Source organism: Trachypithecus francoisi, unplaced genomic scaffold (genome assembly GCF_009764315.1).
Source record: "Trachypithecus francoisi isolate TF-2019V2 unplaced genomic scaffold, Tfra_2.0 Lachesis_group15, whole genome shotgun sequence".
In the NCBI taxonomy this organism is placed as follows: domain Eukaryota; kingdom Metazoa; phylum Chordata; class Mammalia; order Primates; family Cercopithecidae; genus Trachypithecus; species Trachypithecus francoisi.
In genome coordinates this window covers 109,980,258-110,007,244 of record NW_022681460.1, presented here as the reverse complement: position 1 = coordinate 110,007,244, position 26,987 = coordinate 109,980,258, and the positions used below count along the sequence as shown (strand labels likewise).

Below are 26,987 nucleotides of genomic sequence, written 5' to 3'. Positions count from 1 at the left end.
ACAGAGTGAGACCTATCTATTAATTAAAAAAAAAAAAAAAGAAAGCAAAGAAAAAAGAATTTGTGTTGAGTGGAACTGGAAAGTTGAAACAGACCAAGAGGTTGTCCAAGGTTGTCCTCAAGGCTGAGAAACGACTCAACCCTGGGTCAGTTGCAATCAAACTTTATTCATCTATTTCCACCAGAGTCCCTCCCGGCCCCCACCTACCCTGGTCCTGCGTACTCAGGGCTTCCAAGATGGGGTGTCAGGGTGGCTTTGCTTCCAGATGCCTGTTTCCCAGGATGTGAGCCATGCCCTCCAGGATCTAAGGGAGGAGGACTGAAGGGGTCTGTTCCTCCTCCAGGCAGCAGGCGTGGAAACATCCGTCTCAGGGGCTGCTTGGTGGTGGCGGTGTGGATGGGTGTGGCTCTCTGTTTGCCGGGGGGTATTCTGCCAGGATGTATAGGAAGCCACCCAGCGCTGCCACCGCTGTGGCTGTGTTGTGGGAGGAGCAGCCATCTGCGGGAAGAGAATGCCTGTGAGTGCTGGGTAGCAAGAACGTTGGCCCTTTAATCAACACAGTCCCATTGAAAGTGCGTTTCAGCCAGGCGCGCTGGCTCACGCCTGTAATCCCGCACTTTGGGAGCCTGAGGTGGGCGGATCACTTGAGATCAGGAGTTCGAGACCAGCATGAGCAACATGATGAAACCCTGTCTTTACTAAAAAAATACAAAAATTAGCCAGGTATGGTGGCAAGCACCTATAGTCTCAGCTACTTCGGAGGATGAGGCAAGAGAATGACTTGAACCCAGGAGGCAGAGGTTGCAGTGAGCCGAGATCGCGCCACTGCACTCCAGCCTGGGCAACAGAGCGAGACTCTGTCTCAAAAAAAAAAAAAAAAAAAAGTGCTTTGCAGATACCGTTTCAGGCAACTTGCAAGACACTGAGTGGGTGCTTCTGTGCTCCCTTAGGCCCCTTTTGCTGGGCCGGGTGCCCTTCCACCAGCCACTAAGGGCTCCCTTTTCTGGGAGGTATGTCCCTCCCAAATAACTTACCAATACAGGGATACAAAAGCCTGCCACCTTGTCCCAGGGGGATGACTCTGGTGCAATTTATGCTCCAAGGCTCCCCTCCCATCCCTGAGGGGGGATCTGACCTGAGACCACATCCTGTCCAGCTCCTGCCTGGCTTAGCCTGCTTCCCTGACTTACCTACCTCAGTAAACCACATGCACCAGAATCCTGTCCCAGGTCCTGTGTAAGACCTTCTGAGATGGGGAAACTGAGGCTCGGGTAGCCGAGCTGAGCCTCCGGCCCTGGTGACTCCACAGCTCATTTTCTGACCCCAGCCATCTTCCTCTTAGTTGCCTCTGGTCTGCCTGGTCCCATGTGACCTCATGGTTCATGGAGTCAAGAGTCTCAGGCCTGAGCACTTGCCTGAGATAATAACCCTTAGATATAGTTAGTTCTTTGAGCTCAAAGTGGGCTGCACTCCTCTAGTCTCACAATCTATCCGCTTGTGGGAGGGACCCAGGAATTCTTTCTTCCCTACCCAGAGACTTTGGGAAGGGGAGGGGACCCCAGCCAGGTCCCTTGAAGGGAGGGAGAATGCAGATTTCAAGGTGCTGAATGACTAACCCTGGCAGTTCATGCCTCTTGGTGGCCTACTGTATGCCACATACAATGGGGAGGGCTTTGCACGATGATCACTTATTAGCCCCCAACAGTTTGGTGCCCATTTTACAGATGAGGAAAATGAGGCTCAGAGAGGTTGTGTGACTTTCACAGCAATTAAGAGGCAGAAGCGGGACTCGAACCCACACAACCTGACCTCAAACCCTGTGCTCCTAGTCTCTACACCAGCTGCCTTCTGCTCCATGGGCTTGTGTCATAAGTGCAAGAATGAGCACACCCCTGCCGGGCAGTTTTCTAGGCTGCTGGTCAACCTGGAGGTGCCTCAGGAAAGGCCTTGGACTCTGGAATTTCTTTGTCTTCCGCTCCAGTCCCTAGGACAGTTCTCGTGTTAGGCTGTCTGACTCTGGGGACAGGCAGCTGACCAGGTAGTACACAGCAGGCCCCTACCACCCCAGCCATAGGCAGCCCCAGCCCCTCTGTGTCAGGAAGGCCTAACTAGGGTAGAGGCCTCTGGAAGTCTCCTGGGAACTTTTCTCCCTTCTGCCTGAGCTTTGGTGGCAGCTGCGAAACTGACTCACTGGATTTCTGCTTTCACTCCTCTGTCCTGTCCACCTGTAGGCGGATGATCAGGCCGCAGTAGGGTTGATGGAGAGACGTTTAGTTACTGGAATCATATACCCACATATGTTGGACATCTACTCTGTGAACTGGCTATTCCATATCCCTTCCTGCTTTTGCCCGTGGTTATTTAATTTTTACTTTACTTTATTTTTTTATTATTATTTTTGAGACAGAGTCTCACTCTGTCACCCAGGCTAGTGTGCAGTGGCACAATCTCAGCTCACTGCAACCTCCGTCTCCTGGGTTCAAGCGATTCTCCTGTCTCAGCCTCCCAAGAAGCTGGGACTACAGGCATGCGCCACTACGCCTGGCTAATTTTTGCATTTTTGGTAGAGATGGGATTTCACCATGTTGGCCAGGCTGGTCTCGAACTTGTGACGTCAGGTGATCCACCCGCCTTGGCCTCCCAAAGTGCTAGGATTACAGGCGTGAGCCACCATGCCCGGCCTATTTATTTTTTATTAATGAAAAATTGAAATCAAAATCCTCTCTTTCTTCTTGGTTCCTCCCTTCCTATGTCCCTCCCTCCTTCCCTTTCTTCCATGTTATTTCTTGCCTTTCTTCCCTTCCCAGCAGTCAGAGTCTCAGTAGTTCTCACTTTCTCTACATTGGCGCACTGACCATACAGTTTATTGTCATAACCAGGATGCTTTGGAGGAAAGAGGGCACTCTTCATAGTGGCTCCAAGACAACAGGTGTAAACTGGAGCAGCTCTGGGAGCACTGGGCTGTGTGGCCACCAAAACTGTTCTGGTCACTTGCCCATTCATTGGCTTTTGGGTCCTTTCTCTGCCTTTCCTTATTCCAAACTCCAGCAGAGACCCCTCCAAACTACATTTCCCAGGATGCCTTGCCTATTGGTTTCGACCAACAGGAGGTGCAGGTGGAGTGAGGGGAGAAGCCAGAATATTTCTTCCTTCTTCTCTCTGTCTCCTCCTTGTTCAGCCCCTGCAGGCTTTGTTAACACGGCCTCTTCCTGCCATTCTCCAGCTCTAGGGAGGGTAGTGGCTTCCTGCAACAGTAAAATCTCTGGGTTTTTCCCCCTTTTTTGTTTTCAGCTCTTACAACACCTCTGAGATGAGTTTCCTCTAGTAAATTCCCTCTGTTGAAGTTCCTGATGCAGGTTCTATTTTCCTGACCAGATCTTGACTTAGAAGGGTTACTATTGTGATTTTTAACAATGGAAACTTCTCTTGTATGCTCCTTTAACCAAAGACAGTATCTCTGGACTCCCCACTTTCTTTCTTTTTATTTTTTTTGAGACAGGGTCTCGCTCTGTCACCTAGGCTGGAGTGTAGTGGTGCGATCTCAGCTCACTAAAGCCTCTACCTCCTGGGTTTAAGTAATTCTCATGCCTCAGCCTCCCGAGTAGTTGGGACTACAGGTGTGTGCCACCATTCCCGGCTAAGTTTTGTATTTTTAGTAGAGACAGGGTTTTGTCATGTTGCCCAGGCTGTCTCCCCACTTTCTTTTTTTTTTTTTTTTCGAGACAGAGTTTTGCTCTTTTTGCCCAGGCTGGAGTGCAACGGTGCGATCTCAGCTCACCGCAACCTCCGCCTCCCAGGTTCAAGCGATTCTCCTGCCTCAGCCTCTTGAGTAGCTGGGATTACAGACATGCGCCACCATGCCTGGCTAATTTTTATATTTTTAGTAGAGACAGGGTTTCTCAATGTTGGTCAGGCTGGTCTTGAACTCCCGACCTCAGGTGGTGATCCACCCGCCTTGGCCTCCCACAGTGCTGGGATTACAGGTGTGAGCCACCGCACTCGGCCTGTCTCCCTACTTTCTAAGAGGAGGCCATCAGTGACCCCCAGCCTCCCTTCCACCTCCCAAACATGAAGGCCCTCTGATTAGTGCCCCTTTGATGATGCCAAGTGCTTTTGTTCCATAGCAGAGAATAAACACAGGCCTCTGTTTTGCTAGGATATCTCAGTTTCATGTCAATAAACTCCCTTGGGTATTTTCATTACCTGAAAATTGTTTTTCTCGCCTCTTCACTCTCCTCAAAAAATGCTGTTGATATTGGATAGCTTTAGATAATTCTTCATCTTCAGCATCTGGGAGAAGAGCAAAAGTTGAACTTCTCAAGAGAGATTTTTATTTTTTATGTTTTTATTTCTTTTTACTTCTTTTCTTTTATTTTAGAGACAGGGTCTCATTCTATTGGCCAGGCTGGGTACAGTGGCACAGTCATAGCTCACCGCAGCCCGAAACTCCTGAGCTCACACAATCCTTCCTGCCTCAGCCTACCAAGTAGCTGGGACTACAGGCATGAACTACCATGTCCAGCTATTAAAAAAATTTTTTTTGTTTTGGTAGAGATGGGATCTCGCTATGTTACCCAGGCTGGCCTTGAACTCCTGGGCTCAAGTGAGCCTCCAGCCTTGGCCTCCCAAAGTACTGGATTATATATGTGAGCCACTGCAACTGGTCTCAAGGTGAATTTTTAAATGTTACTCACTAAACCTCCTGCCCCAATAACATTTCAAGGAAATTAGGTCTTCTCTTGAAACTTGAGGCTATTCCAGAAGTTTCCATCTGTACCTGTCTGCAGATCCTTTTGCATGGCCTAAACTTGTCATCTACTGATGGTTTCCCAAACTGTGGTTCCCCAGACACCCACCAACAGAACCACTGGAGGTGCTTGTTAAAAATGTAAGTCCCTCCAAGACAAGCAAAAACTGAGGGAATTCATCACCACTAGACTGGCCTTACAAGAAGTACTCAAGGGAATCCTACATCTGAAAAGAAAAAGACAATAATCACTAACATGAAAACATGAAAAGGTGTAAAAGTTACTGGTAGAGGAGAAACAGAAAGGAGAAAGAGAAAAGAAGCAAAACTATCACTAGAGAAAAGCACCAAATAGCAGTGATAACAAGAAGAAAGGAAGAAGAAAATCAAAGGATATAGAAGACAACCAGAAAACAATTAATGAAATGATAGGAGTAATTCCTCACAAGCCAATAATAACATTGAATGCAAATTGATTCAACCCCCTACTGAAAGGATATATAGACTGGCTGAATGAATGAAAAGAACATAACCCGACTGTATGCTGCCTACAAGAAACTCACTTCACTGGTAAAGACACGTATGGGATGAAAGTGAAAGGGTGAGAAAAGATCTTCCACATAAGTGGAAGCCAGAAGGGAGAAGGAGTAGCTATACTTAGATAAAACAGACTTGAAGTCAAAAACTGTAAAAAGAGACAAAGGAGGTCATTATATAATGTTAAAAGAATTAATTTAGCAAGAGGACATAACAATTCTAAAAATACATGTATTAAACACTGGAGAACCCTAAAACAAATGTTATTAGATATAAAGGGAGAGAAAGACTCCAGTACAATAATAGCTGAGGACATCAACACCTTGCTGTCAGCGTTGGACAGATCATCTAGACAGAAACTCAACAAAAAAAACACTGAATTTAAACTGCACTTGAGACCAAATGAATCTAACAGACATTTACAGAACATTTTCTGTAACTGCTGCAGAATATATATTCTCATTAGCACATGGAACAGTCTCCAAAATAGACCATATGTTAGGCCAAAAAACAAGTCTCAGCAAATTTAAAAGAATTTGAATCATAGCAAGTATCTTCCTGACCACAATGGAATAAAACTAGAAATCAATAACAAGAGGAACTTTCAAAATTGTGCAAATACAGGGAAATTAAACAACATGTTCCTGAATGACCAATGAGCAAATGAAGAAATTAGGAAGAACACTTAAAAATTTCTTAACACAAGTGAAAATAGAAACACAATATCCCGGCTGGGCGCGGTGGCTCAAGCCTGTAATCCCAGCACTTTGGGAGGCTGAGACGGGCAGATCACGAGGTCAGGAGATCGAGACCATCCTGGCAAACACGGTGAAACCCTGTCTCTACTAAAAAAAATACAAAAAATTAGCCAGGTGAGGTGACGGGCGCCTGCAGTCCCAGCTACTCAGGAGGCTGAGGCAGGAGAATGGCATAAACTCGGGAGGCGGAGCTTGCAGTGAGCCGAGATCGCGCCACTGCACTCCAGCCTGGGCGACAGAGCGAGACTCTGTCTCAAAAAAAAAAAGAAAAAAAGAGGCCGGGCGCGGTGGCTCAAGCCTGTAATCCCAGCACTTTGGGAGGCCGAGACGGGTGGATCACGAGGTCAGGAGATCGAGACCATCCTGGCGAACACGGTGAAACCCCGTCTCTACTAAAAAATACAAAAAAACTAGCCGGGCGAGGTGGTGGCACCTGTAGTCCCAGCTACTCGGGAGGCTGAGGCAGGAGAATGGCGGAAACCCGGGAGGCGGAGCTTGCAGTGAGCTGAGATCCCGCCACTGCACTCCAGCCTGGGCGACAGAGCGAGACTCCGCCTCAAAAAAAAAAAAAAAAAAAAAAAGAAATACAATATGCCAAAACCTATGGGATATATAGCAAAAGCAGTATTCAGAGGGAAATTTACTTCAATAGATGCCTACATCAAAAAAGCAGAAAGATTTCAAATAACGAACTAACAATACATCTCAAGGAACTAGAAAATCAAGACCAAATCAAGCCCCAAACTAGTAGAAGGAAATAAATTGTAAAGATCAGAGCAGAAATAAATAAGAGACTAAAGAAACAATACAAAAGATCAATGAAACAAAAAGTTGGTTTTTAAAGAAGATCAACAAATAGATAAATTATTAACTAGACTAAGAAAAAAAAAGACTCAAGTAAATAAAGTCAGAAAGAAAAAGGAAATATTACAACTGATACCACTGAAATACAAAGGATCATTAAAGGCTATTATAAACGACAAATTAGAAAACCTAGTGGAGTGTGCCGGGCATGGTGGCTCATGCCTGTAATCCCAGCACTTTGGGAGGCTGAGGTGGGTATATCACTTGAGGTCAGGAGTTCGAGACCAGCCTGGTCAATATGGTGAAACCCTGTCTCTACTAAAAATACAAAAATTAGCCAGGTGTGGTGGTGGGTGCCTGTAATCCCAGCTACTTGGGAGGCTGAGGCAGGAGAATCACTTGAACCTGGGAGGCGGAGGTTGCAGTGAGCTGAGATTGCGCCACTGCACTCCAGCCTGAGCAACAGAGTGAGACTTTGTCTGCAAACAAAAGAAAACCTAGTGGAAATTGATAAATTTCTGGACACATACAACATACCAAGATTGAACCAAGAAGAAATAGAAAACCTGAAGAGACCGGCCGGGCGCGGTGGCTCAAGCCTGTAATCCCAGCACTTTGGAAGGCGGAGAGGGGTGGATCACGAGGTCAGGAGATTAAGACCATCCTGGCTAACACGGTGAAACCCCGTCTCTACTAAAAAAATACAAGAAACTAGCCGGGCGAGGTGGCGGGCGCCTGTAGTCCTAGCTACTGGGGAGGCTGAGGCAGGAGAATGGCGGAAACCCGGGAGGCGGAGCTTGCAGTGAGCTGAGATCCGGCCACTGCGCTCCAGCCTGGGCGACAGAGCGCAACTCCGTCTCAAAAAAACAAAAACAAACAAACAAAAAAACCTGAACAGACCAGTGATGAGTAATGAGATTGAATGTGTAATAAAAAGTCTCCCCAAAACAAAAAGCCCAGGACCCGACAGTTTCACTGATGAATTTTACCAAATATTTAAAGAACAAATACCAATTCTTTTCAGTCTCTTCCAGAAAATTGAAGGGGAGGAAGTTTTTCCAAACTCATTCTACAAGTTCAGCATTACCCCAATACTAAAAGCAGACAGGGACACAACAACAACAACAAAACTATAGGCCAATTTCCCTGATGAACCTAGATGCAAAAATCCTTAACAAAATACTAGCAAAACAAACCTAGCAACACATTAAAAATCATTCATGGCTTTCCTACTTTGACCACTTCCAGTAAGTAATTGAATGATTTGCATTAAAAAAAAAAATCATTCATCATGAACAAGGGAACTTTATTGCAGGGATGCAAGGATTGTTCAACCTATGTAAATCAATAAATATGACACATTACACCAATAGAATGAAAAACAAAAATCATATGATCATCTTAATAGATGTAGGAAAATGCATGTGATGAAATTTAACATCCCTTCATGATAAATCTCTCAATATGTTAGGTATAGAAGGAATGTACCTCAATATAATAAAGGTCATATATGACAAACCCACAGCCAACATTACACTGAATGAGGAAAAGATGAAAGCTTTTCCTCTAAGAAGTGGAACAACACAAGAGCACCTACTTTCACCATTTTTATTCAACATAGTACTAGAAATCCTAGCCAGAGCAGTTAAGCAAGAGAAACAAAAAAGGGCATCTAAATGAAAAAGGAGGAAGTCAAATTATCCTTGTTTGCAGATGACATGATCTGATAGACAGGAAACCCTAAAAGCTCCACCAAAAAAACTCTTAGAACTGATAAATGAATTCAACAAAGTTGCAGAATACAGAACAATCATACAAAAAATCAGTAGCATATCTTTTTAAAAAAAAAAACAAAAAAACAGAGTCTCGGTCTGTCACCCAGGCTGGAGCGCAGTGGCCGGATCTCAGCTCACTGCAAGCTCCGCCTCCCGGGTTCACGCCATTCTCCTGTCTCAGCCTCCCGAGTAGCTGGGACTACAGGCGCCCGCCACCTCGCCCGGCTAGTTTTTTGCATTTTTTAGTAGAGTCGGGGTTTCCCCATGTTAGCCAGGATGGTCTCGATCTCCTGATCTCGTGATCCGCCCGTCTCGGCCTCCCAAAATGCTGGGATTACAGGCTTGAGCCACCACGCCCGGCCGCATTTCTACACACCTACAATGAACTAGCAGAAGAAGAAATCAAGAATGTAATCCTATTTATAAGAGCTAAAAACAAAATACCCAGGAATAAATTTAACCAAGGAGGTGAAAGATCTCTATAAGGAAAACTGTAATAGACACTGATAAAAGAAATCAAAGAGAGCACACAAAAAATGAAAAGACATCCTGTGTTTATGGATTGGAAGACTTAATATTGTGGAAATATCCATGCTACCAAAGTGATCTACAGATTGAATCAAAATACCAATGACATTCTTCACAGAAATAGAAAAAAAAAATCCTAAAATTTATATAGAACCACAAAAGACCCCAAATAGCCAAAGCAATCCTAAGGAAAAAGAACAAAGCTGGAGGAATATTATTACTGGACTTCAAAATATGCTTCAAGGCTATAGTAAACAAAACAAGGTCAGGTGCGGTGGCTCACTCCTATAATCCCAGGACTTTGGGGGGTCGAGGTGAGCAGATCACTTGAGACCAAGAGCTCAAGACCAGCTTGGCAAACATGGAGAAACCCTGTCTCTACTGAAAATACAAATATTAGCTGGGCATGGTGGTGGTGGGTGCCTGTAATCCCAGCTACTCGGGAGGCTGAGGCAGGAGAAGCACTTGAACCCAGGAGGTGGAGGTTGCAGTGAGCCGAAATTGTCCTACTGCACACCATCCTGGGTGACAGAACGAGACTGTCTGAAAAAAAAAAAAAAAAAAAAAGGAAAAAGGCAAATAAGCTGCATAGATATCTCAAAAGAAGGCATACAAATGGCCAACAGGTCTGAAAAATGCTCAGCATCCTTAATCATCAGGGAAATGCAAATCAAATCACAATGAGATAGCATCTCACACCTGTTAAAATGACTACTATCAAAAAGACAAAAAAATGGCCAAGTGCGGTGCCTCACGCCTCTAATCCCAGCACTTTAGGAGTCCATGGCTGGTGGATCACTTTGAGCTCAGGAGTTCGGGATCAGCCTGGGCAACATGGTGAAACTTAGTCTCTATAAAAAATACAAAAATTAGCCGGGTGTTGGTGGCTCCCACTGTAGTCTGAGCTATTCAGGAGGCTGAGGCTGGAGAATCTCTTGAACCCGGGAGGCAGAGGTTGCAATGAGCTGAGATTGCACCACTGCACTCCAGCCTGGGTGACAGAGTGAGACCGTGTCTAACAAGAAAAAAAAAAAAAAAAAACAAATGCTGGCAAAGATGTAGAGAAAGGAGAACTCTTACACACTGTTGATGGGAATGTAAATTAGTACAGACATTATGGAAAGCAGTATGGAGACTTCTCAAAAAGCTAAAACTAGGACTTGGATAAATACCACTACTGGGTGTTTATCCAAAGGAAAGGAAATTGGTATGTTGAAGAGACGTCTGCACCTCTGTGTTTATTGCAGCACTATTCACAGTAGCCAAGATGCAGCAACCTGAGTATCTATCAGCAGATGAATGGACAGAGAAAATGTGGTATACAGACCTAATGAAATACTATTTAGCCATAAAAAAAAACAACAAATTATTTCATTCATAGCAACATCGATGAACGTGGAGGACATTATATTAATTGAAGTAAGCCAGGCATGGAAAGATAAATGTTGCATGTCCTTCCTCGTATGTGGAAGCTACAAAAATTGATCTCTTAGAAGTGGAGTGTTGAGTCAGGGCACCTGTAATCCCAGCACTTTGGGAGGCTGAGGCAGGTGGATCACTTGAGGTCAGGAGATCCTGACCAGCCTGGCCAACATGGTGAAACCCTGTCTCTACTAAAAATACGAAAATTAGCTGGGCATGGTGGCACACACCTGTAGTACCAGCTACTCGGGAGGCTGAGGCAGGAGAATGGCTTGAACCTGGGAGGTGGAGGTTGCAGTGAGCTGAGATAGCGCCACTGCACTCTAGCCTAGGTGACAGAGCGAAACTCCATCTCTAAAAAAAAAAAGAAGGGGAGTGTTGAATAGTGGTTACTAGAGGTGGGGAGGGGGATGGGGAGAAGAGATAACCAGAGGTTGGTTAGACGATGCACTAGTATGGCCAGGAGAAGGAATAAGTGGTACCGTTTCGTGCACTATAGGGTGATTGCAAATAACAACAATTTGTGGCATGTTTTTTTTTTTTTTTTTTTTTTTTTTTTTAAGACAGTATCTCGCTCTGTCACCCAGGCTGAAGTGCAGTGGTGCAGTCATGGCTCACAGCACCCCTCGACCTCCTAGGGCTCAAGTGATTCTCCCACCTCAGTCTCCCAAGTAGCCAGGAGCATAGGCATGCACCACCACACCCGGCTAATTTTTTTGATATTTTTAATACAGATGGGGTTTTGCCATGTTGGCCAGGCTGGTTTCTAATTCCTGAGCTCAAGCCATCCACCTGCCTTCGCCTCCCAAAGTGCTGGGATTGTAAGGCATGAGCCTATTGTGTATTTTCAAATAGCTAGAAGAGCGAATTTGGAATGTTCCCAACACAAAGAAATGACAGATGTTTGAGGTGATGCATCTGCTCATTACATATTGTATACATGTATGGAAATATCACTCTGTACCCTATAAACATGTATAATTATTACGTGTCTATTGAGAATAATAGTAAAGCCAAAAATGCAACTTCCACAGCCCCATCCTCAACCTGGCGAAGCTATAGGTCTGGGGGCCTAAGAATCTTCATTGTATAAACTCCGTTTTAAAAACACACCATCTTATTTCAAAAGCTTTTGCTTCTTGGAGCATCCCGAGCTTCTAATGAGGACACTAACATTTCCTGGGAGCTGCCCTATGCCTGGCAGAGGCTGTGCGGCTTCATATGTGTCACAGCGACTCTCCTTGCAGCTCAGGAAGGTCGGGATGACTCTGCTCATTTATTTACAGACAGGGAAATTGCGACTCAGAGGGTGAAGCGGCTTATTCCAAAGGGACCAGCTGTCCAGTGTCACCCGGCTAGGAAGTGGCTGAATCCTCTGCCTCTCCACCCTCTGCTCCGTCACCTCCTGCCATGTAGTTGTCCCTGACCACCCACCTGGAGAGCCTTCCTGGAGTTCTTTTCTTCCTCACCCTGTCATCTCCTTTATAGCTCTTACTAGAATGTGCAATTATTTCACTTCTTTTTTTTTTTTTTTTTTTTTTTTGAGATAGAGTCTTCGCTCTGTCACCCAGGCTGGAGTGCAGTGGCCAGATCTCAGCTCACTGCAAGCTCCGCCTCCCGGGTTCACGCCATTCTCCTGCCTCAGCCTCCCGAGGAGCTGGGACTACAGGTGCCGCCACCTCGCCCGGCTAGCTTTTTGTATTTAGTAGAGACGGGGTTTCACCGTGTTAGCCAGGATGGTCTCGATCTCCTGACCTCGTGATCCGCCCGTCTTGGCCTCCCAAAGTGCTGGGGATTACAGGCTTGAGCCACCGCGCCCGGCCAATTATTTCACTTCTTGGTTTGTTCAGGTGATTTATGTTTCTTTTCCTCGGGGCTCTGGTTTTTCCTAGAGCCTAGATGGTGTCTGGCACATTAGTAGGTGCTCAATATGTGCTTGCTGAATGAATGGTGATATGGTATGGCTGTGTCCCCACCCAAATCTCATCTTGAATTGTAGCTCCCGTAATTCCCAGGTGCTGTGGGAGGGGCCTGGTGGGAGGTGATTGAATCTTGGGGGCCGTTTCCCCCATACTCTTCTCATGGTAGTGAATGAGTCGCACAAGATCTGATGGTTTTATAAGGGATTTGCCTTTGTGCTTGCTCCTCATTCTCACTTGTGTGCTGCTATGTGAGACGTGCCTTTTGCCTTCCACTATGATTTTGAGGCCTCCCCAACCATGTGCAATGGTGAATCCATTAAACCTCTTTTTCTTTATAAATCACCCAGTCTTGGGTTTGTCTTTATCTCCAGCATAAAAACAGTACAATACAAATGGGCTTGTTAATGCAGCTGCAGGGGCCAACACCTTCCAATAAGATGGGCTCCCGTCTTGCCGCATTTTGGCTTCCAAAGCTCTGAGCCTGTTTCTACTTGTGTGCACACATGTCTGTGTGTGTGTGCACCTGCAGGTACAAATCCCTCACCAACCTTAACACCCATGCATTGTTTCCACACCTGGCCTAGAAACCCAGTGCCGCCCCCCAACCCCCACTGTCCCCGCTCTTAGCCAGGGCAGCAGTGCGGCTCACCGGGCTCCCCGAAGCATCCTTCCCGCCGTTTCTGCCAGCTGAGAATGGCCTCCAGCCACCGGAGCTTGTAGAAGTCGGAGAAGCCGCCCATTCCACAGAACATGACTGGAAGTAAAGACGGGGGCCCTCTGCAGGCCTGCTCCCCAGGCCCACCTCCTCCCACTCCCCAGGGCTGCCACGGTACCACCTGCCTCCATCTGCCTGGGTTAGGCAGCACTAGGAGGTGGGCGTTCAATGCAGGGGCTGGAAGGAGGCACCTTGAGCCTTTGCCTGAGCAACTAGGGGCTCCCACGCTTGTGTCCCACCTCCCACTGAGGGTCTTGGTCCGGGCTGCTCCAAAGTCAGGGTCAGTGGAGGGATTTGGACACCCCAGCCAGCGAGGAGCCACCCAAGCGCTCCCTGTCTGACTCATCCATATGACTTTGCGGGTCTATCTGCCAGTCACCTGGTCCATCTGTGTAGAGCTTAGTCACTGGGGCAGCCTTTGGGGCCAGGAAGCTGTCACACAGTGGCAGGTGAAATATAGGATGCCCAGTTATATTTGGGTTTTCGATAAACAATGAATATAATTTTTGAGTATTAGTATAACCCATGAAATATTTGGGATAAACTTATACTAAAAATGGATTCATTGCTTATCTGAAGTTCAGATTTAACTGAGCACTCTGTATTTTTACTTGCTTAATCTGGCAACTCTGTGTGTGTGTGTGTGTGTGTGTGTGTGTGTGTGTGTGTGTGTTGGTGGAGGGACACCCTGCTCCTTTGTCCCTGGGGCAGAATGCTGGCCATACTGTTTTCCATGAAGATGTCCCGGGTAGGGTAGGCGTATCCGATGGCCTCAGCTCTGCGGTTCAAGTCCATCATGTTGGCGCAGAAGAGGTTGATATAGTCCTGGCTCTGTTGGAACGGTCCCTGTGTGCATCCCCTCTGGGGAGACAAACACCCAAAGACAAAGGAGTCAGTGGTGCATATGACAGACACATGCCCTGCTATGGGAAAGTCTTGCAGTTCTGAGACGGTCTTGCAAGGGGCTGTGTTTAGGGCAGGTCTTTTTCTCCTTTTTGCAGGATTTCTTCCCCATGCACACCCCCAGCCTGCTGGGGCTCCTTCATCAGAGAGAGCTGGGTTCGAGATCCAGCTCTGCCGCTTAGGAGCTGTGTGATCTTGGTTTGCTAAAGTAACCTTTCTGAGCCTCAAGAGTTTTTATCAGGAAAGGGTAAGGCCGCTAGAAACTGTACCAGAGGGGCTCTCGTATAGGTGGATGACACAGCTGGGAAGTGCCCAGTGTGAGGCCTGGGCCACTAGGAGGTGCTGTATGACCGATTGCGGGGAGGCAATGCAATCTACAACCAGCCTGACCCCGCGGGCAGCTTCAATGCTACTCAAAGCGTGGGCCAAGAACCGGGCTGGTCACTCCCTACACTGGGAGAAAAGAATAGGAGTCGACAGCAGACTTTAGACACTTCTGCAGCAGTGGTCAGAGTGACTTTCCACCTGTTGAATCTGAAGATCAAAATCATTCCCTTGTAATATGGTTTTTATTGTATTTATAAAAATATTGGTCTGTCACAGCTTGCAGAAAAATAACATTTTTAAATTCTGTTGAAAAAAAAAAAGAGAGTGTCCCCTCAGCTAAGAATTTCTGGACACTGAATCACGTTTTTTTAAAAAATAAAGATGGCCGGGCGCGGTGGCTCAAGCCTGTAATCCCAGCACTTTGGGAGGCCGAGACGGGCGGATCACGAGGTCAGGAGATCGAGACCATCCTGGCTAATACGGTGAAACCCCGTCTCTACTGAAAAATACAAAAAACTAGCCGGGCGACGAGGCGGGCGCCTGTAGTCCCAGCTACTCGGGAGGCTGAGACAGGAGAATGGCGTAAACCCGGGAGGCGGAGCTTGCAGTGAGCTGAGAGCCGGCCACTGCACTCCAGCCTGGGCGGCAGAGCAAGACTCCGTCTCAAAAAAAAAAAATAAAATAAAGATAATGAACCCTACTTTTCTGTATGAAGAAATTTATATGGCCAGGCGCGGTGGCTCATGCCTGTAATCCCAGCACGTTGGGAGGCTGAGGCGGGTGGATCACGAGGTCAGGATTTCAAGACCAGCCTGGCCAACATGGTGAAATCCCATCTCCACTAAAAATACAAAAATTAGCTGGGCATGGTGGTACGTGCCTGTAATCCCAGCTACTTGGAAGGCTGAGGCAGATAATTGCTTAAATCCAGGAGGCAGAGGTTGCAGTGAGCCAAGATTACATCACTGCACTCCAGCCTGGGCAACAGAGTGAGACTCTGTCTCAAAAAAAAAAAAAAGAAGAAAAAAGAAAAAATATATAGTGGCATATATATATATATAGAGAGAGAGAGAGAGAGAGAGAGTGGTGTGTGTATATATATATAGTGGTGTGTGTGTATATATGGTGGTATATATAAAGAAAAATATATATAGTGGCATATATATTTATATATATATGCCACACACATATATATGCCACTATATATGTGCCACTATATATAGTTCTTTATTTTATATTTTTAATATGTGTATATATAGAAAGTAGCATTTGTATATATAGTGCCTTATATACACATATATGTGTGTGTGTGTATATATATATGAGAATAATGTAGTGGCATGATCTCAGCCACTACAGCCTCTGCCTCCCTGGTTCAAGTGATACTCCTGCCTTAGCCTCCTGAGTAGCTGGGATTACAGGTGCGTGCCACCACGCCCAACTAGTTTTTGTATTTTTAGTAGAGACGGGATCTCACCTTGTTGGTCAGGCTGGGCTTGAACTCCTAATCTCAAGTGATCCACCCACCTCGGCCTCCCCAAGTGCTGGGATTACAGGCGTGAGCCACGGTGCCTAGCCTCATTCATTTGTTTTTGTTTACAGAGTTCTTTCTGATGATTCTTTTATTCTCTCTTTGTTTCTCTCATTGCGTTTTTCTGATGCCCTGCAGTCCAGTTCAGCAGGCAAAGCTATCTGTTTCACCGGCCCAACAGAACCCCAAATGCCAGATCCCAAATCGGCTCAGTGACACAGCAGAAGTATGGTAGGGGCCCTACTTCTCCCTCCTGAAGTCCCAAGTACAAATCCAAAACTCTGCTTATTTTCCTGGTATGTAGCAGACCAAATTACATTGCCACAAGCCCCTTTTCATTTCTTTCTTTCTTTTTTCTTTTCCTTTTCTTTTTTTTTGAGACAGTCTTGCTCTGTTGCCCAGGCTGGAGTGCAATGGCGTGATCTCGCTCACTGCAACCTCCACCTCCTGGGTTCCAGCGATTCTCCTGCCTCAGCCTCCCCTTGTAGCTGAGATTACAGGTGCGCACCACCACGCCCAGCTAATTAATTTTTGTATTTTTAATATAGAATGGGTTTCACCATGTTGGCCCAGTTGGTCTTTTTTTTTTTTTTGAGATGGAGTCTTGCTCTGTCGCCCAGGCTGGAGTGCAGTGGCCGGATCTCAGCTCACTGCAAGCTCCGCCTCCCGGATTCACGCCATTCTCCTGCCTCAGCCTCCCGAGTAGCTGGGACTACAGGCGCCTGCCACCTCGCCCGGCTAGTTTTTTGTATGTTTTTTTAGTAGAGACAGAGTTTCACCGTGTTAGCCAGGATGGTCTCGATCTCCTGACCTCGTGATCCGCCCGCCTCGGCCTCCCAAAGTGCTGGGATTACAGGCTTGAGCCACTGCGCCCGGCCAAGCCCAGTTGGTCTTGAACTCCTGGCTTCAAGTGATCTGCCCGCCTCGGTCTCCTAAAGTGCTGGGATTACAGGTGTGAGCCACCACGTCCAGCCGCCCCTTTTCCTTTTTCCTTCCCCTTCCCCTGGCATGGCGGGGCTCCCTGGGTACTCACCATTCTGGCCCAGAGGAAGAAGAGCATTTGGTGGGACAGGCAGTAGCCCGAGCAGCCAGGCTTGGTCATGAGGCTCCTGCAGAGGTCCGAGAGGCCGCAGGGCTCGCTGCTGTCCGTCCTGGGGGAAAGTGGTTCCAAGCTGTTAAGGATGGAGCACTGACCCCACCCTGTGTCTTCCCAGGTTGCGATCCAGCCCCCCAGTTGTGGTTGTTGGAACTCCCGGTAGATTCCAGACACCCAGCTGGGCATGGGGGTTGCCAGAGAAAATACAGCAGTTCTGCATCTTCATTTGCTAAATCTGGCTGCCCTAGCACAGGAAAGATGATGCTAGAGCTATCCCGGGGTTGAGGAAGCTGCCAAGGCTGAAACTTCCTCTTGCTCCCTGGGACAAATCACATCTTTTCCAGTCCTAAACAGTGGGTCCTTGAATCCAGACCACTTGGAATCTGGGCCCAACATGCGTATTCCACCTGCACCAGCCAGGCGCGGAGGCTCGCACCTATAATCCCAGCACTTTGGGAGGCTGAGGCAGGCAGGTCACCTGAGGTCAGGAGTTCGAGACCAGCCTGGCCAACATGGTGAAACCCTGCCTCTACGAAAAATACAAAAATTAGCTGGACATGGTGACACACACCTGTAATCCCAGCTACTCGGGAGGCTGAGGTAGAATCACTTGAGAATCACTTGAATCTGGGAGGCAGAGGTTGCGGTGAGCTGAGATCGCATCACTGCACTCCAGGCTGGGAGACAGAGTGAGACTCCATCTCAAAATAAATAAAAAATAAATGAAAAGAAAAGAAAAAATACACATACAACTACAAAAATTAGCCAGGTATGGTGGTGCATGTCTGTAATCCCAGCTACTCAGGAGGCTGAGGCACGAGAATCGCTTGAACCTGGAAGGTAGAGGTTGCAGTGAGCCGAGAAAGAACACACCACTGCACTCCCGCCTGGATGACAGAGTGAGACTCTGTCTCAAAAAAAAATTAAATAAAAATTTTTAAAACAGCAGGAGTCCTTGGCTGGGGCCTAACCCCTCCGTGAGCTCAGCTGTGTCCTGGCCCAAGCACTGCTCTGAAGGATGCTGAGAGGATGCGGCCTGGGTACCTGCTGCCCACTTTGCCCATGGGCACCTGTGCCCAGGGCTGCCCTGGGGTGTTGCTCCAAGCCCACCAAGTACCAGGATAAAATGAGGAGCTCAACTAGGCTCAGTCCTGCCTTCCCGGACCTGCATCCTCACTGGGGATGGGGACAGGCCCATAATACAAATGTAAATTGCATCTGTGGCTGTAAGACCTCTCACGGGAGGTCTGCTGTGTGCTGGGGTCGGAGGTAGGATAGGGTTTGGAGGTAGGATGCTGGCACCAACCCTGGGGGATGGGCAGACTTCCTGAGGCCCAAGGGATGGGGTGGGTGGGGTGGGGGAGCAAAGTCTTTGAAGTGGGAGGGAGCCTTGGAGAGTCTGAAAAGAGGCGTCTAGGGGCCTGGGGACTTGGAAGGGTGGAGGGGAATTGGGAATTTGTCCTGGGACCTGGAGGTGGTGTGTTCAGCTGTGGCTGCTGGAAGACCCGCTGTGGCATGGGAGGCCAGCGGGCGGCTGGAGCAAGGGGCACCCTGCGAGAGTGGGAGAGGGCAGAGCCCGGCAGCTTTGGGGAGCTGCACCTGGGTCTACACAAACCCCTGGCTTCAGCCCTGGGGGCTTGGAGAAGGAGGAGCAGGACAGGGCCAGCTGAGAACGAGGGCGTTTGGGTTTCCAGCAAATAGGGCAAGTGCAGGGCCCACCCGGTTCCCAGCAGCTGCACCAGGCATGCGTCGCTGCTGTCCTCTGAGAATGAGTCCTGGGGCTCGAACGTGGGGTAGACCAAGGAGGCGTTGGTGTGGATCCAGGCATGTGGGAGCTTCCAGAACCCGGGCTGGAGGGTCAGCTGGAACTCTGGCAGAGAGGACAGATAGGTGGGGCAGGCTGTGGGGGTGATCCAGGAACCGTGGGCCACCCTGGTGTCCCCACCCCCTCCGGCAGCTCTGCCCCCTGGCAGGTGCAGTTCAGGGCTCTAAGCCCTGTCTCCTGGCTCCAGATTGGGTTTGAAACACTCAAGAAAGCTCCTTTCACTTATAAAACCATTTTTCCCCTAATCAATAGGAACAGTGTTGGGATGGGATTTGACTAAACCCACTGCATCCCATGGAAGACCCAGATAAATAAAAGGGTTAGTTTCCCAGGTGCAGGGCTCACACCTGTCATCCCAGCACTTGGGGAGGCTAAGGAAGGAAGATCGCCTGAGGCCCAAAGTTCAAGACCTGCCTAGGTAACATAGCAAGACTCTGTCTCCACAAAAATGAAAAAAGTAGCCAGTTGTGGTGGTGTGCACCTGTAGTTCCAGCTGAGGCAGGAAGGTTGCTTGTGTCTAGAAGTTGGAGAATGCAGTGAGCTATGATCGGCTTTTTTTTTTTTTTTTTAAGCGATAGGGCTCACGCCTGTAATTCCAGCACTTTGGGAGGCTGAGGCGGGCAAATCACTTGAGGTCAGGATTTCAAGACCAACCTGGCTAACACAGTGAAATCCCGTCTCTACTAAAAATATAAAAAATTAGCCGGGCGTGGTGGTGAGTGCCACCGGCTAATTTCTGGGGAGCTGCACCTGGGTCTGCACAAACCCCTGGCTTCAGCCCTAGGGGTTTGGAGAAGGAGCTACTCAGGAGGGTGAGGCAGGAGAATGGTGTGAACCCGGGAGGCGGAGGTTGCAGTGAGCTGAGATTGCGCCACTGCACTCCAGCCTGGGCAACAGACCAAGACTCCTTCTCAAAAAAAAAAAAAAAAAAAAGAAAAAGTATTAGCTGGGCATAGTGGCCGGTGCCTGTAGTCCCAGCTACTTGAGAGGCTACGGCAGGAGAATCACTTGAACCCAGGAGGCAGAGGTTGCAGTGAGCTGAGACTGCACCACTGCACTCCAGCCTGGGCAACAGGGTGAGACTGTGTCTCAAAACAACAACAGCAACAAGTGGGAAGGTGGGATTAGCGTAGAGGTGATATTAGTAGACCCCTTTGGTTTGGTGAGAAAGTGGAGCTCTTAACTAAACAGGTGCCCAGTCATAGGCATCTTTAAGACGACATAGGTGGGGACAGTGTTAGGGACCAGGCCTGGGAGAGGGTGGGGACCTCAACACTGGAAAGGTCGGCCTGGGCTATGGTCCCTGTGGCTGGACTGCCATGTGAGCGTGAAGCATGGCCTGGCTACCTGCCCGCTGACCCCCACACATCTGATGGGAGCGGGGAGCAGGGGAGACAGGGTTGGAGCAGCATGACGGGCTGGTTATTTGTGCCCCACCCTTGCCATCCAGGAGCAACTCAGCCAGACTTATTAGATGGGACCTTTTGCAGAGTCACTCTGAGCTAGTGAGGACAGACTCTCAGTGCTCATAAGGCATGAGAGAGATAAATCCCACTGTTTTGAAAAATAGAGTGTGGACAACTTCAGGAATTTTTACTGACATTTAATGAAGTGGATTAATATAATTTGGTGATATGGGACACTAGTGTTTGCTATGCAAAGGGTCGCATTGCCTTTTGGACACTCTCCCCTCTGGGACAGCCCAGCCCCTCCACTCTGGTCCAGGACCGGGACCTCCAGCTTGCGCATGCACTGAATGCTTGAGAGTAGACACCGTGCCTACTCCACACCCCTCTGTGTGGGTGGGAGAGCCCATCAGAGTCTGAAGTCAAGGATGACCGCACATCCCCAGGGCTTGTCTGTGGCTTGTTCGGCAGACAGGTCAAAGTTGGTTACGGACTTTCCCAGCCCAGCCCAGCCCCAGGAGAGCCCACACTGGGTTACTTCAGTCAGTATCCCCAGAGGCACCATTCCTGAGGGAATGGGACACCCCACGTGTGCTCACCTCTTAAGTACTTGGGGTCACTCAGCTTGAGGTAGAGGAGGGATCTCTGGATAGCAGCCTCCAGCTTCTCCCCCAGCGTCCCCACGCGCAGGCTCAGCGGCTGCAGCAGGGGCTCCTGGGCCAACTTCTCCTGGACGCTTTTTAGCTGCTCTGGAAGGGATCGGAGTTAATTCATTCTACTATTTGGAATCGGGACTTTTTTTTTTTTTTTTTTTGCCTTGAAATAGGGAAAAAAAAATTGCCCCAAAGTCTAATGTTTCCTGGGAACCTCTCTGGCTTCTCCAGCACTCAGAGGGGAAGGATTTACTGAGCTGACTGGAAATGAGGCCAGGGTGGGGGTGATCTGGGCAATGAGAATGGGTGTCAGAGTGGTAGAAGGTGGTGGCTGAGAGCTTGGTTTCTGGAGGCGGGCCTAGGTTCAAATCCTTGATACTTGAGGTTCAAATCCTCACATCCTTGACTCAGATACTTTCTTGTTGGATGGCCAGAGAAAGGTTGCAGGGTAGAGAACCACTGTGTAGAGTTGAGCAGGTTGTACACTGCACAAGGGCAACACACATTCGGATCGTGGGTTTGTATATGTAGTAAGACAATTTCCCAGCAGATGGCTGTCAAGTGAGTTCAGGAAGGAAGTGCCTTTTTCTAATTCCCACAGGGGTATCCTGTGGGCTAGCAGTGGCTTTGTTGAGGTGGGAGAGAATGGTGAAGATCCAGAGATGGCCAGAAGCTGGGGAGATGTGAGTGAGAGCATCCATACAGGGCTGAGAGGGCGAGGGATGAAGTAGGGCAGCTGCCGTCAGGTAGGAACCTTGTTAGGGAGGATGGGCTAGGTTAAGAAGGATGCTAAGGATGTCCTCCAGGGCAACCAGCTCTGTCAGGCCCCCTCTGCTCAGTCCCCTCCGTGGGCAAACCCACAGGGAAGAAGTACAGACTTGGGAGTGCTAACAGGGAGAGGTTCCCCGCGTGTCAGAGTGTCTCCTCCTGTGATTGCACTGGGTTTACAAAGTCCAACAGGACAGGGGTCCCCAACCCCCCGTTCAGTACTGGTCTATGGCCTGTTAGGAATGGGGCCGCACAGCAGGAGGTGAGTGGTGGGTGAGCGAGCGAAGCTTCATCTGTAATTTACAGCCACTCCCCATCATTCTCTCTCCTTACCGCCTGAACTCTGCCTCCTGTCAGATCAGTGGCTGCATTAGATTCTCACAGGAGTGCGAACCCTGTTGTGAACTGCACATATGAGGGATCTAGGTTGCACATATTAGATTATGAGGATCTAATGCCCGATGATCTGTCACTGTCTCCCATCACCCCCAGATGGGATTATCTAGTTGCAGGAAAATAGTCTCAGGGTTTCCACTGATTCTACATTATGGTGAGTTGTATAATTATGTATTATAACGTAATAACAATAAACAGAAAGTGGGCCGGGCACGGTGGCTCATGCCTACTATCCCAGCACTTTGGGAGGCCGAGGCAGGTGGATCACTTGAGGCCAGGAGTTCAAGACCAGCCTGGCCAACATGGTAAAACCGCATCTTGGCTGGGCGCGGTGGCTCACGCCTATAATCCCAGCACTTTGGGAGGCGGAGGCGGGCGGATCACGAGGTCAGGAGATCCAGACCATCCTGGCTAACACGGTGAAAACCCGTCTCTACTAAAAATACAAAAAAAATTAGAGACTTTGGCTGGAAGTGGAGGAAGCCGGGTTGGAATCGGATCTTGAGGGTCCTAAGTTTTGTCCACTGCCACCTCCCTCAAGGGGAGGAGCCAAAGTCTCCTGAAGGTTCTGCAAAAACAGTCAAGTGTTTGTTTAGCTTTGAGAGCTATAAGATCCCCAAGAAGGGGGCTGGAAACAGGCCAAGGCAAACACAGACACACCCATCATGCACACACACACAAGCATGCATGCACGCCCACACACACGCACATCACAAATATCTGTTCGCGGAGCACTCTCCCTGCTCCCCTTGTTCGTGGTGAGTCAGGAGGGGCTGTCAAATGGATCATTTCATTCTGAGAAAAAGATAATTCCCAAATCCCTTCCCATGTTGCCTTTAAATCTTTTCTACTTCTAAAAAATTGCATTACACTTAGCTGGGCCACAGCCCGCAGGAAGAGCCAGCCCCTGGCCTCTTCTCTCCTTATAGCCGAGGCAGGCTATTCTGGGGCCAGAAGGCTGCCGGGTCCCAGGCGTACAGAGCAGGGCAGAGGACAAAGCTGAGAGCTAGCTTCCCAGTGTCCAGCCAGGGGAACTGGGGCTCACTTACCTTCCAGCACCCGGACCCCCACCATGCCATCCAGGTTGATTTCGGGCAGCCTCTGTTCTAGGAAGATGGTGGCTCTCTCCAGCGCAGACAGGATCAGGTCCGCAATGGTGGCTTTACTTCCGGCAGTGTCCAGTCCAGGCAGCAAATAGGACCCCAGCGATGGCAGTGCCATCAGTAAGAGCAGGAGCAGCAGCCCTGGGCTGGCCATGGCTGGCCTCTGCTCACAGCTGGTCACACGCTCAGCACCCCGAGCTCTGGCCCAGCCCAGGCCGCCTCTGCACGCCCTCCTCCCACCTCGTCCCCACCTCCCCCTGGCAGACCTGAAGACAAGTGGCCCGGCAGGGCTGCCAAAAACCCTGGGGTGGCCTAGGCAAAGGACTCTGGGAAGGGTGGCTGCAGGGGGATGACTGCGAGGCAGTGGAGGTTAGACCAGTCCTGGGCGTAGAGCCTGCTGTCCGCGGGGTGCTGGGGAGAGGGGTGCCCGCCCTGTCCTTCTTGGCCCTGATTCTCCAGGCTCACAGGCTAGGTCTTTGATCTAGCAATTGCAATTCAACCCAGAAATCCAAAAGCTCTGAAAGCAAAAAACAAATTTTTTTTCTTTGTTTTTTGAAATAGGGTCTCATTCTCTTGCCCAGGCTGGAGTGCAGTGGTTTGATCACAGCTCACTGCAGCCTTGACCTCCTGGGCTCAATAGATCCTCTTGCCTCAGCCTCCTGAATAGCTGGGACTAGAGGCAGGTGCCACCTTGGTTGGCTAATTTTTAAATTTTTTTGTAGAGACAGGGTCTCACTATGTTGCTCAGGCTGGTCTTGAACTCGTGGGCTCAAGTGATCCATCCTCCTCGGGCTCCCAAAGTGCTGGAATTACAGGCATGAGCCACCACACCCAGCCTTTGTTTTAAATAAATTTGAAACAAACTTATTTGAGGGCACATCTGCCTTGAGCTGAGGCAAACTTCCTTAGAGGGGCACCGTCCAGTTGAAATAGAATTGAAGCTACAAAGGTGAGCCATGTGTGCATTTCAGCATTTCCTGGTAGCCACATCCAAGAGAGCGGCAATAAGCGGGCAAAGCTAATTTTAGCGATCTAGTTTATTTGACCCAAGATTTAAAGTGTTATAATTACATCTGTAATCAATATAGAAATGATTTATTTTTGTTTTTCTCATACTAAGTCTTGGAAATTGATGAGTAGTTCACGTTCACAACACTATTATTTTATTATTTTATTTTTTATTTTATTTATTTATTTATTTATTTTTGAGATGGAGTCTCGCTCTGTTGCCCAGGCTGGAGTGCAGTGGTGCAATCTCAGCTCACTGCAAGCTCCGTCTCCTGGGTTCACGCCATTTTCCTGCCTCAGCCTCCTGAGTAGCTGGGACAGGCGCCCGCCACCACCCCCGGCTAATTTTTTGTATTTTTAGTAGAGATGGGGTTTCACCGTGTTAGCTAGGATGGTCTTGATCTCCTGACCTCATCATCCGCCTGCCTTGGCCTCCCAAAGTGCTGGGATTACAGGCGCCAGCCTTTATTATTTTATTTTTAAGACACAGGGTCTCACTCTGTTGCCCAAGCTGGAATGCAGTGGCGTGGTCATAGTTCACTGCGGTCTCGAGCTCCTGGGCTCAAGGGACCCTCCTGCTTTAGCCTCCCAAGTAGCTGGCACTACAGGTGTAAGCCACCATGCCAGGCTGAGCACATTTCATTTCAGACTATCCACGTTTCAAGGGCTTGATAGTCACATGTAGCTGGTATACTGGGCAGTGTCTTAGTTTTGTGCTACTACAACAGAATACCTGAGACTGAGGAATTTATAAAGAAAAGAAATTCATTTGGCTCATAGTTCTGGAGGCTGGGAAGTCCATTTCAAGGGGCTGCATCTGGTGGGGGTCTTCTTGCTGTATCATCCCACGGTGGAGGGTAGACGGTCAAGAGAGCTAGAGAGAGAGAAGAGAAAGAAGCTAAACTCATTCCTTTATCAGGAACACTCTTTTGCAATAACAGCATGAATCCATTCATGAGGGCAGAGGCCTCAGGAAAGATTCCATCTCTCAACACTGTTGCATGGAGAATTAAGGTTCCAACATATGAACTTTAGGGCACACACTCAAACCACAGCAGAGAGTGAGGACCTAGCTTCCTTATTTGTTTCACTCAGTGTGAACGTGCATCTATTTCCTTGCAGAAATTTTCGTGTTGGTTTCCTGGGCGCTGTCCCAAACCTTGCTGGGGATGTTATATGTATGCACACCACATTATCTTTCTAAAAGCCAAACAGTTTTGAATTCAGAAACATACTTGGTCCCAAGGGCTTCAGTTAAGAGGTTACAGATCTGCAATAATAATGAAAAGAACACCACTAAAGTGTGTATTTGATGCTCCCTATGTACAGGTGCTAGGTTAGGGTTTCTCCACCTTTTCATGTCATCATTGCTCTTTTTTCTACCCCTGGAGTGTTTTTAGACATTTTAATCCTGAAAAATCTTTAATAAGAGGCTTATTGAGATACTATTCATGTACCATAAAATTCACCTTTTAAATGTGTACAGTTTCACAGTGGTTTTCCGTATATTCACAAAGTTGTGCAGCCATCCCTGTCTACCTCCAGAATGGTTTTGCCACCCCGAAAAGAAATCCCACACCCATTCGCGGAAACTCCCTATTCCCCCCTCCCCAACCCCTGGTAACCATGAATCAACTTTCTGTGTCTATGGCTTGACCTATTGTGGATATTTCATATAAATGGAATCATACAATGTGTGGCCTTTTGTGTCTGGCTTCTCTCACTCAGCGTGATGTTTTCAAGGCTCATCTTTGTTGCAGCACATGTCAGTACTTTATTCTTTTTTATGGATGAATAACATCGCCTCCTAGGGAAGCCGCTCCTGCTCTGATGAGCCAAGAGGATGAGGACTATGGAGATGACAAACCAAAAGTAGACAGCTAAGCCAGGTGTGGTGGCTCACGCCTGTAATCCCAGCACTTTGAGAGGCCGAGGTGGGCAGATCACTTGAGGTCAGGAGTTCAAGACCAGCCTGGCCAACACGGTGAAACCCCGTCTCTACTAAAAATACAAAAATTAGCTGGGTGTGGTGGCGTGCAACTGTGATCCCAGCTACTTGGGAGGCTGAGGCAAGAGAATCACTTGAACCTGGGAGGCAGAGGTTGCAGTGAGCTGAGACTGCACCCCTGCACTCCAGCCTGGGCGACAGAGTGAGACTCCATCTCAAAACAAACAAAACAAACTAACAAACGAAAAAGGAGACACCTGGGAAACCTTGGGTGGGAGGCTGCGGGAGCTGTGGACAGACTGAACTCCATTCATCACTCATCCGCTGATGAGCCTTTGGGTGGTTTCCGCAATTTGATTCTTGTGGACAGTGCTGATACTTGTTTACAAGTTTTTGTTTGGAAACTTGTTTTTCATTCTCCTGGGTGTATACCTGAGAATGCCATTGCTGGGTCATGTGGTAATTCTATGTTGAACCTAATGAGGGACCACCAACTGTTTTCTACAGTGGCTGGGCCATTTGCATTCCCAATGGCCGAAGATGAGGGTTCCTCATGTACTGTCCCATGAAATTTTATTTTACTTATTTATTTTTTTGAGACAGGGTCTCGCTTTGTCACTTAGGCTGGAGTGCAGTGGTGTGATCATAGTTTACCACAGCCTCGACCTCCCTGGGCTCAGGTGATCCTCCCAGCTCAGTCTCCCGAGTAGCTGGGACTACAGGCACACGCCACCACCATTTTGTTTGGTATTCTTTGTAGAGATGGGGTTTCACTATGGTGCCCAGGCTGGTCTTGAACTCCTGGGCTCAAGTGA

The 26,987-nt window shown here is 48.3% G+C and overlaps 1 protein-coding gene across 1 annotated transcript; it reads right to left on the bottom strand.

Moving 5' to 3' along the window:
• Positions 1-146: 146 nt before the first annotated feature.
• On the bottom strand, positions 147-23,607 carry CUNH16orf89 (chromosome unknown C16orf89 homolog). The gene is made up of 8 exons (XM_033235820.1): positions 23,163-23,607; positions 20,896-21,045; positions 18,785-18,935; positions 17,003-17,120; positions 13,934-14,069; positions 13,143-13,247; positions 4,204-4,290; positions 147-498 (listed from the first exon to the last, which is right to left on the bottom strand). Exons 1-8 carry the CDS (start codon positions 23,368-23,370, stop codon positions 368-370), a joined length of 1,086 nt encoding a protein of 361 aa, XP_033091711.1. The 5' UTR covers positions 23,371-23,607; the 3' UTR covers positions 147-367.
• Between the last annotated feature and the right edge of the window lie 3,380 nt (positions 23,608-26,987).

What these genes read in the sequence shown, in the direction of transcription:
- CUNH16orf89 (XM_033235820.1), bottom strand. Translation starts at nt 23,370, where the DNA reads ATGGCCAGCCCAGGGCTGCTGCTCCTGCTCTTACTGATGGCACTGCCA. An exon ending in TCTTCCTCTGGGCCAGAATG is followed by an intron (nt 14,070 to 17,002) that starts GTGAGTACCCAG and finishes TTGTCTCCCCAG; the next exon opens with AGGGGATGCACACAGGGACC. An exon ending in GGACATCTTCATGGAAAACA is followed by an intron (nt 13,248 to 13,933) that starts GTATGGCCAGCA and finishes CTTTACTTCCAG; the next exon opens with TCATGTTCTGTGGAATGGGC.